The sequence below is a fragment of the Vidua chalybeata genome, chromosome 3 (assembly GCF_026979565.1).
Source record: "Vidua chalybeata isolate OUT-0048 chromosome 3, bVidCha1 merged haplotype, whole genome shotgun sequence".
NCBI lineage: Eukaryota > Metazoa > Chordata > Aves > Passeriformes > Viduidae > Vidua > Vidua chalybeata.
This window is the reverse complement of record NC_071532.1, coordinates 110052777-110070576: the sequence shown is the minus strand read 5'-3', so window position 1 is coordinate 110070576 and position 17800 is coordinate 110052777. Positions and strand designations below refer to the sequence as shown.

General features: G+C 45.3%; 1 protein-coding gene across 1 annotated transcript; it reads right to left on the bottom strand.

Moving 5' to 3' along the window:
* Positions 1 to 7728: 7728 nt before the first annotated feature.
* LOC128785243 (gallinacin-8-like) lies at positions 7729 to 15674 on the bottom strand. Its single transcript, XM_053937545.1, is given in 6 exon segments — positions 7729 to 8225; positions 9489 to 9622; positions 10187 to 10277; positions 14552 to 14565; positions 14568 to 14632; positions 15670 to 15674. Coding segments are annotated over 6 exon segments (318 nt in total). The 3' UTR covers positions 7729 to 8216.
* Positions 15675 to 17800: the final 2126 nt, after the last annotated feature.

Below are 17800 nucleotides of genomic sequence, written 5' to 3'. Positions count from 1 at the left end.
GTGCTCTGTCAAGGAGAATGAATATCGTGTACCCTCTGCCCACTGTCACCTTCACTGTGGCTGCAAACACTTGTCCGTCTCTTTGTCACTTGTTCCATGCCCTTAACTTTGGGACAGGGGAACTCAGCACCACTTCTTGCCTCTGTCTGTTTATTTACTGCTGGAACAGAGGAGATTGTCACTAAATTAACTCTCCCCTTCTGATCAGGCAGACTAGCTGCTCATCAGTTGTAATTAAAAGCAGGGAAACTCCTTCAGAGCCAAAGATATTTGCACTGGTTTCCCCACAGTCCAGAACACAGAGCACAGGTGGTGATTTCCCAAGGTGTAAAGGCAAATTTCCCAAGCTCTCTGAAGAATCAGTAAGCCAAACCGGTAAGATGAATTTGCTCTTTCTGGATGACAAAATTATTTTCCTTCAAAAGGACAAGTCCCATACAAAATTCACCACCCACTACTTGGCTGCCAGGTCAAATATTAACTCTACAGACACCTCAAGATCAACAGCTTCCTGTCAGTCACAGCCTCAATGTTTTCTCTGTTCACTGGAGAGTGCTTGGACCATCTTTTCCTGTCCTCAAGAAGAAGGAAGCAGTGGAGCACCATGCCCAAGCTCCCTTTCCCTGGTGCCAAGCAGTCTTCAAGGGGGCTGTTGTCAGCCCAGGTACATTTATGTTTCCATGGCGGGAGCTTGGACCTGGGACAGGCATTGCTGCCCTCTCCAGCTGGAGCTGGGGGAGGGAGTTGAGGAGGCTGGAGCCATTCCCCCTTTCCTTCCCTCTCCCTGATGTTGTTTGGTTCCAAAGAGCACTGAACCATCTGTGACATCATGGCCCAGCAGGGTTTGCTCAGCAGCCTCACTCCCCAAATTAAATATCCCTGCCCCTTTCATTTCCTGGGACAGGCAGAAGGGGTGATTATGCAAGGAGTAGAAAATAATTTTTCCCTTTTCCATTAAATGCTGTTATTTCTACAAGTAAGCTTCACCCTTGATGGTTTCTTTACAGCTATCTGTGTTTTAAGATCATGGATTCCACTTTTTTTTTTTTTTCCCTTCTTTTTGTTTTTCCAGAAGTGAAGCTGAAGGTGCAGGTGGATGAGCTGCCTGTTTGAAACCTTGGGCAGTGCTCAGAGTGGTTTGGGTTGTGGGGTTGTGTCCATGTCCTGGATCACAAATCAGAAATCAGGTCAGTGTTCCCTATGACTCCCTTCAATAAAATTCCAGGCACACACGGACACAAAATGATTTAATATAAATGAGGAGAGATGACAGCAACAGCTCATTTTAGAACCTGTGCCTCTGGCTCAATAATGTGGGTCAATAAAATGTGTGCCTTTCCCTAAACCATCACTGCCCACCCCAGCTCTCACAGCTCCTGGCAGAGGTCTGAAGGTTAATACCCTCACCATGTTCCTCAAGGATGTGGGCTCAATGAAATGTGGGTGGGAATTAATTTTCTTTGCCATCTGTGTCCTATTGGCCCTCCTCAACCTCCTCATCCATCCACAAGAAGATTTTAGCTTGTTTCTAGCCCTGATATATTGAATTGATGTTAAAAAAAAAAAAAAAAAAAAACTGAAGCCCTTTCATGCCCTCCACCCAACTTGCAGCAGCTGGTTCACCAGGCACAGACCTCTCTGCCCTCTGTGAGCAATCAGAGCTGACCCCTGCTCTTGCTCTCCATCGTTTCAGTTTGCTGCTCTGGCTGAAGCAGTAAATAATTAATCAGCCCCGTGACTTTGTTTCACTGATGATTTTTGGTTTGTCCTGTTTGCCTGAAAAAAAAAAAACGCTCACTTGAAGTTTCCATATGTCATAGGATTGGCATTTCTTGGCAACAAGTACAAGGGTTTAAGAGACCTTTACAGAGCTCTGGTGACGCTTCCTCTGGTCCATTTTAGGTATGGCTGGACCTTCATATGCATGAAAAAAAACCCTTAGATTTTATTTTCAGGTACAGAAATAAGTTACAAGATGATAAGAGAGGTGGACACACCACACAGAATTGGATTTAATATGTTGAATCTGTGAAATCAGAGAGATGTGAGTCTCTTCATAACCACATCCAGCAAGGTGATTGACAGCAAGAAAAAATGTCATTAAACCAAGATCATTTGGGCAAGAATGAGTAATTTTAGATACTCCATGCAGACTAGATATGGGAAGAAGGTTCAGACTATGATATCATTGTTTTCAGGACAGATCTTAGGAGCTGCTGGAGGGAATTAGGATCAGTCTCCTGTGATAGCGTGGCACAACACAAAGCAGTGTCCCTTCCAGTCCTTTCTGTTTAATGACTTCTGTGACATTTGGTACAAATCCATGGATAAAGTCACAAATAAAAGCTACAGAGAGTGACTGAGCTGTGAACATGCTGGAAAAACTCCTGGCAGACTAGAGCAACTTCCAGTTTCATAGCCAGGAGGGGGGATATCCATGACCCTGTCAGCCCTACTCTGTCTCTTTCTGTTGCAGCCCCACAACTCCAACCCAAGCACGGATTAAATCTCTGATCCTTTTCTGCATTTGTCTTCATCATCACATAATGGTTTGGGTTGGAAAGGACCTTAAAGAACATCTCATTCCAAGCCCCTGCCTGGGTAGGAATGTTTTCCACTATCCCAGGTTGCTCCAAGCCCTGTCTAACCTCTCCTTGAACACTGGGGGATGGGGCAGCCACAGCTTTACTGGAAAACCTGTTCCATTGTCTCAGCACCCTCAGCATGAAGGATTTTTTCTGAATATCTCATCTAAACTTGCTCTTTCAGCTTGAAGCCACTGCCCCTTGCCCTGTCACTCCATGCTCTTGTCTCCAAGAAGGAGTTTTCTCCTTTGCTCACCCTGCCTGGTGGCTGAGGGGGAGGACAAGCTGGCACAAGACCATGGCCAAGAGCCACAGGGCACCATCAGTTCCGCATGGGTTACAGCCCTGCGGATCCCAGGAACCCACCTCCCTCCTGCTCCAATCCCATGCCCTCCCTGGGTGCAGCCCACCAGCTGGCACGGGGTGGTTTGGCTGCTCGGGTCAGCCAGCAAGACGTGGTCATGGCTCAGGTCGGGCATCTTCTAACATGGGAGGTTGCAACATCTCCCTACCTCACCAATCTCCATGGGAACAGGGCAATGAACTCTCTGTTCTCCAGGCAGCCACTCCTCCGCCCACCTTGTTCCATCCCAGAGCCTTTATATGCAGAGGCACCACCTGTGCTCGGTCTCAGACAGCTTCTGTTCACACTGGTGTTGTCTCCATCCCTGCCAAAGCTGCCTTGCTGCCAGCTGCCAGTCATGAGAATCCTTTTCTTCCTCGTCGCTGTTCTCTTCTTCCTCTTCCAGGCTGCTCCAGGTAAGGATAAAAAGAGATGAGATGGAGGCTCACAGGGTGAAGATGCAGAGAAGTTCATTAGATCCCAGTGCTGAGGATTACCTCTCTGCTCCTGGAATCCATGACTTTCCTATTAGAATTCCCCTTCCCTGGTCATTGTCCTAATTTTCAAGCTATCAATTCGAGGTTCTTGATAGTCATACTGATGGTTTCTTTCTAGCATATGATGACAAGATGAGAAAAAAAAGAATGGTCCTGTAATGGCCTTGGTGCCAGAAAAGGTTTTGGAGCAGCTCATCTTGAGTGCCTTCATGTGGCATGTACAGAACACCCAGGGGATCAGGCACAGCCAGCATTGTTGGTTCATGAAAGCTGATCCTGCTTGACCAACTTGATCTCCTCTATGACAAGGTGTCCCATTTAGTGGATTAGGTATCTACCTGGATTTTGGTAAATCCTTGACATAATTTCCCACACAGTCTTCTTGGAGAAACTGGCTGCTCATGGCTTGGATGGGTGCACTGTTCACTGGGTTAAAAACTATCAGGATGGCCAAGCCCAGAGAGGTGTGGGGAATGGAGTTAAGTCCAACTGAGTCTGTCACCAGTGGTGCTCCCCAGGGCTCAGTACTGGGGCTGGTCCTCTTTGATATCTTAGTGAATGATCCAGGTGAGGGGAGTGAGTGTAACCTCAGCACATTTGCAAATTACACCAAGTTAGGCAGGAGTGTTCATCTGCTGGAGGGCAGGAAGGCTCTGCAGAGGCATCTGGACACGCTGGATCCATGGGATGAGGCAAATTGTGTGAGGGTCAGGAAGGCCAACTGCTGTTCACATCAACCCCTGCAGCTCCAGGCTGGGGCAGAGCAGCTCAAAAACTGGAAAAGGCCCTGCAAGTGCTGCTGACAGCAGCTGGACATGAGCCAGGTGTGCCCAGGTGGGCAAGAGGCCAGTGGCACCTGGGCTGTCCCAGCTCTGGGGTGGCAGCAGGACCAGGGCAGTGCCCATCCCCTGGGCTGGCACTGCTGGGGCACCTCCAGTGCTGGGGACAGCTCTGGGACCCTCCTGACAAGAGAGACCTGGAGGGGCTGGAGAGTGTCCAGGGAAGGGAATGGAGCTGGGGAAGGGGCTGGAGCGCCAGGAGAGGCTGAGGGAGCTGGGAAAGGGGCTCAGCCTGGAGAAAAGGAGGCTCAGGGGGAGCCTTGTGTCTCTGTACAACTCCTGACAGGAGGAAAGGACAGCCAGGGGGGTCGGGCTCTGCTCCCAGGGAACAGGGACAGGACAAGAGAAAATGACATCAAGTTGTACCTGGGGAAGTTTAGATTATATATTAGGAAACATTTGTTCACCAGAAATGTTCTCCAACCCTGGCACAGCTGTCTGGGGCAGTGGTGGAGTCCCCACCATCCCTGGAGGGATTTAAAAGCCATGTGGATGTGGCAGTTGGGGACATGGGACAGTGGTGGCCTTGGCAGTGCTGGGGATGGTTGGACTTGCTGGTCATGGAGCATCCAAGGACCCTTTTCCAACCTGAACAGTTCCTTGAGGATTTTATTGAGGCAATTCTTAGAATAATACTAAAGATGTAATCCAGCAACATGAGAGCTTTCTCTTCTCACATTCTCACCCACACATCCTTGACTGTGTATTCTGGATTAGGACACCACATCTGTTTTTGGAAAAATGTTATCCTGACTGTTGTTTTTTTTTTGCCTGAACTCTGTATTGGCCATGTGCATTAAGTGGATTTGGAGCCCATGGATTGTTCCAAGTTATTTGGGTGTCTTTGAAGCAGCTGAAGTTGTCTCAATTTGATTTGCAGTAGTCTCAAATTTATATCAGTTTTCTTAGACCATCAAATGTCTGTCTACTCAAACAAAAAAGGTAGAACCATTGTGACAAAATCTGTACTACATGTTCTGGCATTGCTTTCTTGGGCTTGTCCTACTTCATGCACCACAAAATGCATTATTTGTATCAAAACACCCTGTGACCCCTGAGATGGCTGCAGGACTGGTACAATTCCAGTAGAATCTCTGGGGAAAGGACCAACAGTTATTTTCTATCTCTTCATAAAGATTATATGTATAAAACACTACAGGGCTTTTTAATTTAAGAGATAAGGGAAAACAAGGTCTAATGGTAGCTTTAAAATCATCTGAGTGACATCAAAAACATGTAATCCTTGAACAATATGTGATTAAGAGAAAGGACTCGAGAACCACTGGGACAAAGTGGTTGAAATGTTATAGACCTGATTTAGAATAAAGCTGTGATGCCTTTCAAATTAGGGATGGAATCCAATTTGATGACAAAACCTTAACACAGCGCCGGGTAAATCTCATGCCTCAAGTCTCCAGTCCTCTGCCAGGACAAACAAACATGAATTTTCCCTATTTTTTTGCAGCTTACAGCCAGGAAACCGCTGACACCCTCGCATGCCGGCAGAGCCGGGGCTCCTGCTCCTTCGTGCCCTGCTCTGCTCCTCTGGTTGACATCGGGACCTGCCGCGGTGGGAAGCTAAGATGCTGCAAATGGTAAGAGAAATCTCTCCGGGGAAGTGCTGCTGCACCAAAAGCAAATAGAATCACTGGGCTTTTCCCCTTTTCAGCATCAGAGCCCCTTCTCCAGCCCCCTACAACCTCCAAAAAGTACCAGCTAATTGCTGGGGTTGCTGTGTGGTGAAAACAAGGCAGAGCATTTGTGGTGTTGGAATATTCCAGAGAAAAAGAGAGACTGTTTGCAAGAGTGACAGGACAAGGGGTGATGGCTTCAATCTGACAGAGAGTAGATCTGGGTTGGATGTTAGGAAGAAATTTGTCCCTGTGAGGGTGGGGAGGCCCTGGCACAGGTTGCCCAGGGAAGCTGTGACTGCCCCACCCCTGTTCAGGGCCAGGTTGGATGGGGTTTGGAGCAACCTGAGATAGAGGAAGGTGTCCCTGGTGCTCTGGGGCATCAGCAGCCACAAGTGAGTAGCTGTGGTGTGTGCTGAGAGGTGACAGCCCCATCCTGTATTTTCTCTGGGTTGTCTTATGGCCAGAAACGCAGACCCATCCCACAGGAGTCTCCAGCTGTCCTTACCCTCATGTGTTCCCTGATGTCTCCAGCAGTTTGAGATGTCAAAGTATAATTTATTTGTTTGGTGGATGAGCTAAGCACCTGTCTTTTCTCTGCAGGACCCCCAGCTCCTAAATCTGACACCTCACTGACCACTCAGACAAGAGCTCTGGACATCTGAGACATCTCCCATCTTTTGACATCGATGGATCCCATCCTCGGTGCCCTGGGGAACCTTTCCCATGGGGGTGGAGGCCCTCAGGAGCACAGGAACATCTGAGGAAGAGTTCTTGTCCAATAAAGATATTTGCAGTTGCTATTCTAATAAAAGCAAGTTCTTGTGAAACCATGTTGCTGATACTTGCTCATGAACATCAGGGTGGATTCCGTTTTTATTGTCTATAAAAATCATCTTGTAAATGATTTTATTTAACTACAGTAAGTCCATGTAGTTAAATTGCCCTGTGTTGCAGTGATTTGTGTGGCAACATTTATATTAATAATTCGCAAAGCATTAGAGCCCATTCCAGCTGCCATTCCAGCCCAGAGCTGGTATTCAGGAGACAGGCTCAGTCCTCTGCTCCTCTCCAGGGCTGCATCTGCCAGCCCAACCTGAAATATTTGGAATACAGAGAAACCCCAGGGTGGCAGAGGGGCTTGAAACTGCATGACCACATTCACAAGATTCTGCTCTGCTGTCTCTATTTAGTGTAGACTAGCATCACATCCTGGATCCTAAACTGGTCAAACTGGTTTTCACTGCTCTGTCTGGAGCCAGCAGGCTCTGTGTCCATCAGCCTGGATTCTCGCCACCAAGACTCATCCCCTCCTTCCCTTCCCCATCCTTAACACCCGCAATGCAAAGGCCACAAGGATTTGGGACAAGGGGTGACTCAAAGTGTCCTTGCTCTCCATGCCATGAGCTCCTGGATGGTTTCAGGACTTCCATGGGTGCTCAACCTGATCAGTTTGTGCCAGCCCTGCACTGGCCTCATCACAGTGGGTTTGGAGAGCCACAGAATCATGGAATGGTTTGGGTGGGAAAGGACCTTAAAGATACCCAGTTCCACCCCAGCCATGGGCAGGGACACCTTCCACTGTCCCACGTTGTTCCAAGTCCCATCCCACCTGGCCTTGAAGTTATTCTTCATCAAATTAAAAATGATTAGGACAAGGACATATTCCTGTCACATGGGTTTGTTTTCCTCCCCTTTTCTTGGATAAGTTTACCACAAGGTACATCTCACACTGATTCTAGGTGACACCCTCCAACAAAAACGCCCAGCAAGAGAATTCCTCACAGGAATAAGGAGATTGTTCTTCACAGGGATAAGGATCAAACACAGATCTTCTAGAGCAAGTTTATTAAAATTTATTGAGATGTGTAGACTATGAAATATAAACACCTTAGCTGAGCATTCTGGCATTACTCACATTATTGCTGACTCCAAAAGGAAAATAAAATAATAATAATAACAATAATAAAATAGCTGTTCTGAGGGCCAAAGGAAGAACTTTGCATCCTCTCACAGGCAGAGACTCCTGCATGCTAGGGACCTCTCTGGGACAGATGTTGGTTGACACAATAAAATTTCAGCAGCAAAACATTTTTAAAAATGGGAAACCTTGTTTTTTTCAAGAATTGCTTTGGACTTTGTTCGGGTCATTAATGCTGTTTGTGGAGGGGTTTGTTCTCTTTCTGTTGTTCGCATTGTGGTGTGTGCCTGTATGTGCCAAATGCATGTTTTCTGCTCAGAATTCCAGATTTTCCAGTGAGATGATACATCCCTTAAATTGCCAGAAGCTCTGGTTAGCCCATCTGAGATGTCAGTGGTCACTAATCATACTGCAAAAAAAGGGAAGAAACTTTCAAATTTTGTACTTACAGCCAGGAAAGGACTTAAATAAAATGCACAGAAGGGATTGAGTGAGCACCAAGGGCTGATATTCCTGAATCCAATTCTTCAGGATATTCACAGTCCTGCTGCTGCTGAATTTTAATCATAAATTGCTTTTCTATTTTAATGAATAATGAATTGACCACACTCTGTCCCTGAAGCTTCCTCCTCCTCTTGGAATTTTTGGTATGGAAAAGAGTTTCTGCTGCTCATGTTTTGTTTTTAACATCTCTTGCTACTAATATTGAACAGAGTTTTTAAGTAAGAGTCTCCAAAAGTAAAAGAGTCTGCAGCATTTTACAGGGAAAAAAAGAAACAGAAAATGAAATGTTAGAATCAGTGGAGGCAGACTGTAAATATTCAGGGATATTTGTTGCTGCAGTTTCACATTGGAATAAAGATATGGGCTAAACTTTAGGATTCCAGTAAGGAATTTGAGGGGAAAAATAATAAATTAATCACAGAATTAAATAATGATTTTGATTTGAAAGGACCTAAAAGACCATCTGGTTCTGACTCCCTTCCATGGGCAGAAACACCTTTCACTAGGGCAGATATTTTGATTTTGTCTAGAAGAGGAAGTTTATGGAACCGTAGGAAAAAAAATCTGGGAGAACCACATGACTTTCAGGCTGTTCTTCTGACTATGGGACCAGGCAGCCTTTGCAAGGTGGAAGATGCAGGTTTCCTATGAATCTGACCCAAAAATCCCAGGTCCCAGGTCAGTGTGCACATCGAGAGATGTGTCCTTTGAAGCCAGTACTACTCATCATGAGCAGCTTGAATCAGCTAATGGGAGCAGCAGCAAAAAGAGTTCATTTCTGGCTAATTAATTCTCTCTGCCAAAGAGTTTTCACTGTGATCCTTCCCACGAGGCACTTGAGCTGCACCATTAATGCTACAGAGGGAAGCAGTGAGGAAATCCTCAGGAAATCCTATATCCGAGTGTGCAGAGTCTCTGCTCTTTTCCAGCTTGTGCTGGAGGAATTTTCCATCTAAAGGGCAGACTGGATGTACAAAAATGAGTAATAAATGAGGACTAAACCACAAGAAATCCGTGGAAATGTTCAAGGCCAGGCTGGACGGGGCTTGGAGCAACCAGAACCTGTTGAAGGTGCCCATGATAATGGGGGTGGAATAGATGACCTTGAAAGGCCCCGTCCAACCCAAGCCCTTCTGTGGGTGTGTGATCCATCACATCCTGGACTCACCACAGTCCTACAGCAGGGAATTCCCTGCTGGCAGCGTCCAAAGGGTCTCGTGTGGGGCGGGGGGCAGCGGTCGCTGGAACAGACCCCCCCAGCCTGTCTGCACTGCGCCTCGGTGTTGGGGGCGCGCAGGAAACCTGGGCAGAGCGAAAAAACAAACAAACAAACAAACAATGCAGAGTCGTGACTTGCCTTCCCAAAGAAGACCAAGAACAATCCAGGTTATAGCATGGCAGCAGTCTTCAAGTTCACCTGCAGGCTGGCCACTTCCACACCATTAAATTCCCTTATTTTCCAAACTGGGAGGGTTCAGTGCATCCAATGGACCCATTTGGTGTCTGGTGACAGCTAAAAATGTGCCCAACACACTGGAAGCACTTTGGCCATAGGCAAAAGGACTAAACCCCTTTTTATTTAATTTCTATTTCTATTTCTATTTCTATTTCTATTTCTATTTCTATTTCTATTTCTATTTCTATTTCTATTTCTATTTCTATTTTCTATTTTTATTTATTTATATTTTTATTTATATTTCTAATTTCTATTTCTATTTCTTTCTATTTCTATTTCTTATTTCTATTTCTTCTTATTCCTATTCCTGCTCCTCTTATTTCTGTTTTTATTTCTATTCCAATTTCTGGTTTTTTTTCCATAGTCACAATTTTCCCTGTGCATTTCCTTACAGTTTATTTAACTCTTACCTGAAGTGCCCTGGAGCATTAAGAAGAGAACAGCAAAGAAAAAAGAAAAGATCTTCATGTCCAAATTCAGTGCCACCAAATACAACAGATGCTAAGAAAAAAAACAGAAAAAAAGTCATGCATTTAACCTGCATTTATCATCACCCACCACAAACACTATTAATGACAAATTAGCTTCATTTTTTAAATAAAATTGGCATTTATGTAATAGCGTAAATGTTCTAGAATGAATCTATAGAAATAACAATAAATTCAAAAGCATACTGTATAAGATTGATCAAATGTATTTATGACTATAATTTTTTTCTTTTTTTTTATTTGAGCAACTCTGCTGAGTCTGGCTGGGATGGAGTTAACTTTAATCATGGCAGCTCATACAGCGCAGTTCAAAGCAAGTTACCTAATGACTAAAATATCCATTTTATTTAGTTAATCATGTAAGCCTTTCCAATTCCTTTGAATATAAACACTCAAAAGCTTTAATTACTCAAATAATAGTAATTTTTTAGCTTACAAGCCAGTAATTACTCCTTGAAATATCTTTACAGAAAATCTAAGGAGCCATCTATCCATCCTAGAGGCCCTGGATTGTCTCTCCACCAACATTCCTCACTGAAGATTCCAGCTACCTTTGGAAAATAATACCAACTAATTTAATAATTAAGAATCACCATCATTGAGTATAACAATCAGCCAAATGCATTACTGAAACACCAAGCACTGACCATTTCAGACATTCATGGGGATTTAATTAAGCTGCAATATTCTACATCTCAGATGATTAAGTTATTTTTAGAGAAAACAAATTTTATCAAAAATTAGGTGTTTTTCTCCTCTTTGGTTGAAATGGGTGTGAAAACTGCACCTCTAGCTCACCCAAGAGGACCTGAGGAGAGAGGGGCCAGTGGGTCCTACCTGGTTCCACTCCAGGGGATCTTCACAGAGTGATGTCTCACCCCAGAACAACTGTTTTTATATATTCCGTGGATGACAGAGCTGCCACAGACCAGCTGGCCAAGGACATGGACTTGCCACAGCAATTCCCAGCAGCTGAAATGTCACTTCCCAGCAGCTGATGGGGGATGGTGACCTCTTGTGAACTCCCTCCCCTTTCCCTGGAACACGAGTCGGCCCTTCCCAAAAACGCCTCACACCGCCCCGGTGTGTGCCCAGCACATCGATCCCTCGTGGGTGGTGGAAAACTGTCAGGCAATATCCTTTTCTGACCCAGAGACGGGGCAACTGAGAGGCTTTTTAGAAACTTTTATTCCATTTTCAGTCTCATGAGAAGGTTGAGACAATACAGATGTTGTAATTCAGGCCATCACAATCAGAAGCCGACTATTTCCTAATTACAATTCACTAGAAGCGTTTCTTGGCCTATCAGCTTTTTGCCACACCATGCTGTAGATGCCTTAAAGCAAATCACCTAAAACTACCCCTCGTGGGTCCTACTACAATGCATCTTTTATAGTTTTATTTCTCCAAAGTATCTAGTCTTATTTGCAAGTCCATCTTTTGAAACTTGTTTCTAGTTCCATTTCTCCCTCAGCAATATCTGTCCTATTCCAGGGCATTTCTAAGTCAGCATTTCTTATCTCAAAGTTTGCATATGGATGCGTACTCTGTGGGCCTTCTGTCAGAGAACTCTCTACACATCCATTTCCCACAGAAAACGATGGCCTGGGACACACAGCTTGGGATCCAGGGGGGACCTAACTCTTCAGGGCTGTCTCTGGAGCCTGCAGATGCATCCACAGCCCCATAACAGCTGAATTAGGGAAGCTCAGATTTTGCAATGACTCTCCTGTGTGAAATAAAGGTGAGACCCCTCTGTGTTCATAGAATCCCAGAATGGTTTGGGTTGGAAGGGACCTTAAAACTCATCCCATTCCACCCCCTGCCATGGGCAGGGACACCTGCCACTATCCCAGGGTGCTCAGAGCCCTGTCCAACCTGGCCTTGGACACTTCCAGGGATCCAGGGGCAGCCACAGCTTCTCTGAGCACCCTGTGCCAGGGCCTCAGCACTCTCATGGGGAAGGATTACAAAATCTCATCTGACCCTGCTCTCTGGCTTTGGGAAGCCATTCCCTGGGTCCTGTCCCTCCATGCCTTGTCCCAAGTCCCTCTCCAGCTCTCCTGGAGTCCCTTTAGGCCCTGGAAGGGGCTCTGAGGTGTCTCTGGATCTTTCTCCTCTCCAGGTGAACACCCCCAGCTCTCCCAGCCTGGCTCCAGAGCAGAGGGGCTCCAGCCCTGGGAGCATCTCCTTGACCTCCTCCGGACTCTCTCCAGCAGCTCCACATCCTCATGCTGGGGACCCCGGATAGGATGTTACAAGAGCAGATTGCCCTCCCTTGACCTGCTGGCCACTCTATCATTCTCATGTATTTGCCACATCTGTGCTCTGCTTGTCCCACAGAAAATATTTATGTTTGGATAATTAATTCCAGGGAAGAACCCATCTCCACACAGCCTTTCTGATTCCAGGTAGCCAAAGGAAACAACTTTCACAAAGATATTTTGGTCAAATATGTGCCCTCAGAGGATCTGGACTAAAGAAACCGGGGCAACACTGGTTTAACCTGAACCCTGGAGGCACCTGTGAGCCCAGATGTTCTGTTTTCATTGTCATACCAGCCAGAGACCAGGAAAAAACCCAACATTCCTGAGCTTCAAAGAGCATTCACCTACTCGGGTCTCTCCCAGAAGATGGCAATGAAGAGCTAATGCTGAAATTCCCTTCCAGCAACCTTCTTCAGCAAAGAGTACGGAAATTATTCTGACAGCGGGGTTTATGGATTTTTTCCCCTTAATTATACTGATGTCTTTTGATTCCTAGTGCTGATATGTGAGTGAATGATGCTTTCTGACAGGCCAGACTCAAAGCCCTCCCTGCTCTGCAGTCTGCTGTGGAATCCCAGGATGGACAAGAGACCAGTCACTGCTCTCAAAATCAAATTGACAGGACTCAAGGAAATGGAATGAAGCTGAGTTGGGGGCGGTTTAGGCTGGATATCAGGAAAAGTTCTTCACCCAGAGGGTGGTTGGGCACTGAACAGGCTCCCCAGAAAAATACAGCTATTTAAAATCCCATTCCTGTATAATTTAATTGGAAGAATGTGTATATTTGCTTTACAATATGGAAGAACATTTGTTTCTGTTATTTGGATTTTGATTTTGTTCTTTTTTTTTAAAAAAAAAAAAAAACACCAAAACTTAAATAACTCAAGTGATGAAATGTAATGAAGTGGAATTAGACACTGTGAATATTAAATGTATAAATGAGTTTGTAGAGGCACAGAGCTCTGAACTGAGATTTTGGGGTAACCTACTGAAAAGGAAGTTAAAATGGGACAAAATTATTCTTTCTTCCTGCTTTTCCACTTTGTGCATGTGCCACCTGCCCAAAGAACAAAACAGATCCAAGTTCAAATATCAGGGTTTGGATAAGATTTAATTTAATTTGTTCTTATGATTGATGGAAAACTTCCTTTAAATATCTTAAATAATATAATTTAACTCTTATTTTAATTCTGACATACTGTTATTGACTCTAAGCATTATTTTGGCCACTCGTGATTACAAAAGTGATACATTTCACATGTTTCTTGGCAGTTAAACACATGCAACTAAAGAATGAATATTGCAAATCAATTAATATTGCATCCTGAAAGCATTTTGACTGCTGAATGTCTTACTCAGTTCCCTTTTCCTGGAGAACTGCAAAGGACATTGTGTAGATCCCCCAGAATTATGTTCTCCAAGCATAAACATAGATTTGTATGCCTGTGCCTATAGTCTATGAATATTCCAAGAGAAACAAAGGCCAAATTTACTAAACTGCTTTATATTTTATCTTTGCTGAAGAACATGCAAATAGAAAAGAATAATCCAGATAGTCAAACCTGTGATTTACTCAGGAATAGTCAGGATATTAATTTCAGTAATTGTTTATTTAAACATAGACAAATTATATAATGATATTTCTGACTCTCCTGTTTCCCTACAGCCCTCATAGCAAATCCATACTAAGGTAGATGTACTTATATATAAAATACTGTTAAAATGAATATATGGAAGGACTCTTCTAAATCCCAGATGACTTTTTATCACTCAGCACACCACAGACTTCGTTCCCAGTAAACACCCAGGTCTCAGTTCCTTTGCCCAGGACTTAGACCAGTGCTGCCTGAGATGTCCCTGTGTCCCATCCCTCCTTCCTGGCTTGCTCCCCTCTCTCCTGACCCTTTTCCATTAATCCCAGGAGGAGATCTCAGCCAGCCCAGAGCACCTGAAATCACTCTAGGAGCTGGCATCAAGGCCACTGGGTTAAACCCTGTGTCCATATGTCACCTCAGCTTACCTGTGACAATGGGATGTCCCCAGACACTTGAAGCAATGAGGATCCTTCACCTTCTCTCTGCCATCCTCTTCCTCCAGCGTCCTCTGTGCAAATGACAGGAAGGATGACAGACCTTTGGTACGATTGCCCAACGATTGTCCTCACAGCACCTCTGCACCTGGCAAAAAATGGCATGAAATCCATGTGGGAACAGCCCTGCTGTCCATCCACTGACCTTGGACAGCCCTGTGGAAAACTGCCCAGACCTGACTCGGACAAACCCTGCCTGGAAATCCCATCTGCTGTTGGGTATTTTGAGCAGTGATGTGGAGTGAGCTGCCCCTGCTCCCTTTGGGAATTGAACCTCTCCCACAAGAAAGACCCCCCCAGCCCAGGGAAGGCACAAGCAAACAGGGATTGCCAGCTGCTTCCGAAGCCCTGGAAATATGAGGATAAAAGTGCTGCCTGGAGATCCAGAGAGCAGAAATTGAGCTTTACATCTCTAAAGCATCAGTAATATTTATCTGTGCTTCCCTGACTGGATTGTAAAGCTGCTTACAATTGATTTATCCCATGTGGAGTTGGCCCACCTGGGAACAAACCCTAGATTTTGCTAATCTGAAGGTGAACATCTGAGCTGCCTTTTCATTCAGGACACTTGAGCAGCTGTAAAGCAGTTATATCTTGAGGAAGATATTCCCAGCACTGAGATTTCTTAAAATCCACATAGTTTTCAACAGCCCACTCTTGTCCTCTTCCTTACACAATTTTGAGATCCCTCCCAGGCATCAAGGTTTCTGGTTGTCCTGATTCCTTGGTCCTGAAGATCTGTAAAGCACCACAGCAGTCACCAGGGGAAGCTTGTGACATTACCAGTGATTATTTTCCAAAGAAGGAGAGGAAATTTTTCCCTCTGAGGGTGGTGAGGCCCTGGCACAGGTTGTTCAGAGAAGCTGTGGCTGCCCCATCCCTGAAGGTGTTCAAGGCTGGGATGGAAAGGGCTCTGAGCAACCTGGGATAGTGGAAGATGTCCCCTGCACATGGCAGGGGGTGGAAGTCAATGAGATTTAAGGTCCCTTCCAGCCCAAACAATTCTGGGATTCTACTGCTAAGGAGCCCTCAGGACCAGGAGCACTCACGGCATGTCCCAGGTATTTTACATCACCCTGTGGTCTAACGTGCCTTGCACAAACTTGGATGGGTTGCACAAAGATCAGGGGCTCTGTGGTGATAGCAGTTTCAAAGTGGACCTTCCTTTCTCATTGGAAGTAACAGAATACAGGCTGGAAAAGGCTTTTATTTCATTGGCCAGTGACTGCATTGGCTCATCCCCAACCCTTTTTAGGCGTGTTTGGGACTGGTGCATCCACAGGAGAACAGAAGTGGCAGCGATCCTCCACCTTCTCCTCGGGTAACTCTGCCTGGTGCTGGAGAGCCACCCTCACCTCTCCATCTTTACAAACCTCCTTTCCTTTCTTCAGTCTCAAGTTTCTGCTTTGATTAACCCCTTCCCTCTCTTTACTCCAGCAAGTGCCTCCTGTGTAAACGTGTTCTGTAGAGCTGAGGATTGGCTGCTTGCAGGGCTTCCAGGTGGGCGCTGGGTTTGCTGATCTCCAAGAGGAGCAGAGACTGGGAACCTTCCCTTGAGACATCAGAGACAGAAATGTCTGTTTTACTGCAGAAACAGACACTCAGCCAGCACAGCAGCTGATCTTCGTGTTTTGAGCCACATGTCTTGCCTGAATGCAGTAACATTTTGAATGAGTTGCTACCTTAATTAATATTGAAAAGATAGAGATGTCTTTTTTTAGACTTTCCTAAGGATTAAGACTGGTTCATTCTCTGCATTCTCTGAAATCTTTGTGTACTTCAATATGTGGAAGGGGGATAATTTGTGGGCCTATGCTGGTACCAGAGTAACCTGCCTGGGGCTGAAGAGATCTGGGATATCTTTTTTTTTTTTTTTTTCACTGCAGTAAAACCAAAATTAAAAGGGAGAAAAAAAAAAAAAAAAAAAAGAAAAAGAAAGGAAAACTAGCTCCAAAACAGCATAGAATCCCAGAATAATTTAGGTTTTGAGCTAATCCAGGAGTTTCTAGTCTGAATCTGTGCTTAATGTGATACTAATTAGGTCAGATTAGATATGCATTCCTTGAAATTGCTAATATTTCCAAGGATGAGGTTTTGACTCTGTTCTTTGTCCAAAACCACTGGACAATGATTTTGGCTTTGGTGTCTCTGGGCACATTTTTAAATCATCATGGGATGAATCCTCTGTCCAGTGTTGTTCAACCTTGTGCTCTCTGCTCAGTGCAGGTAAAGAATCCACATCCCAGCTGTGGCCATGAGGATCCTTCACATGCTCCTGGTTGTCCTCTTCCTGATGTTCCAAGGAGCTGCAGGTAAGGCGTGAGGGGAATAAAGAAGAAGACTGTACTTTCTTTTGATCACTTTCATGGTAAATGACTCTTCTCTTTGTGCTGTGCAGGACAAGTGTTTCCTAGGCGAGACAATTCTTGTTTGATCCAAAACGGACTCTGCTTCCCAGGGATTTGTCGTCGCCCGTATTACTGGATTGGAACATGTAGCAATGGATATTCTTGCTGCAGAAGGTGAGTAGAAATGCAGGGATCTCTATGGGAATGGCTCATATCCTCATTGTCTTCTCTCCAGAGCAACATCTTAAGAGGTACAGCTCCTGCCACATGTCTCACTTCTCTGGTGCCAAACCTGCTGGAATAGAGGGGGGATTCACATCTCATGGCAGCCTCTGCTCTGATGTCATGAGATAAGGAGAACATCTCGGCAGAAAACCTACAGGTGGGTAGCCTGAGACTCTCTCTTCTTCATGCAGGGGGTGGAGTAGCTGAGGAGTCCCTGGATTCACCTTGGAAATCCTTCTGGCTTCTACTGAATGGCTCCTGGGAATCACCCTGATCCCATTGCTCCTGGTGGCACCAGTTCCTGCTGCAATGAAAAGCTGTCACAGTCTTCCCTTGCAGTGAAGCAAACACCACAAACATGAACCAGGCAACACTGTGGAAACTACTTCTTTCCTCTCCTTTAATAAAATCAGTTATGGTGGCATTCATGTGGTTGAATCTCTGGTGATTCTTTGTAGGGAAAGAGGGAAACATTTTTCCTGTGAGGGTGGTGAGGTCCTGGCACAGGTTCCCCAGAGAAGCTGTGGCTGCCCCATCCCTAAGAGTGTCCAAGGCCAGGCTGGACAGAGCTTGGAGCGACCTGGGATAGTGAAATATATCCTTGCTC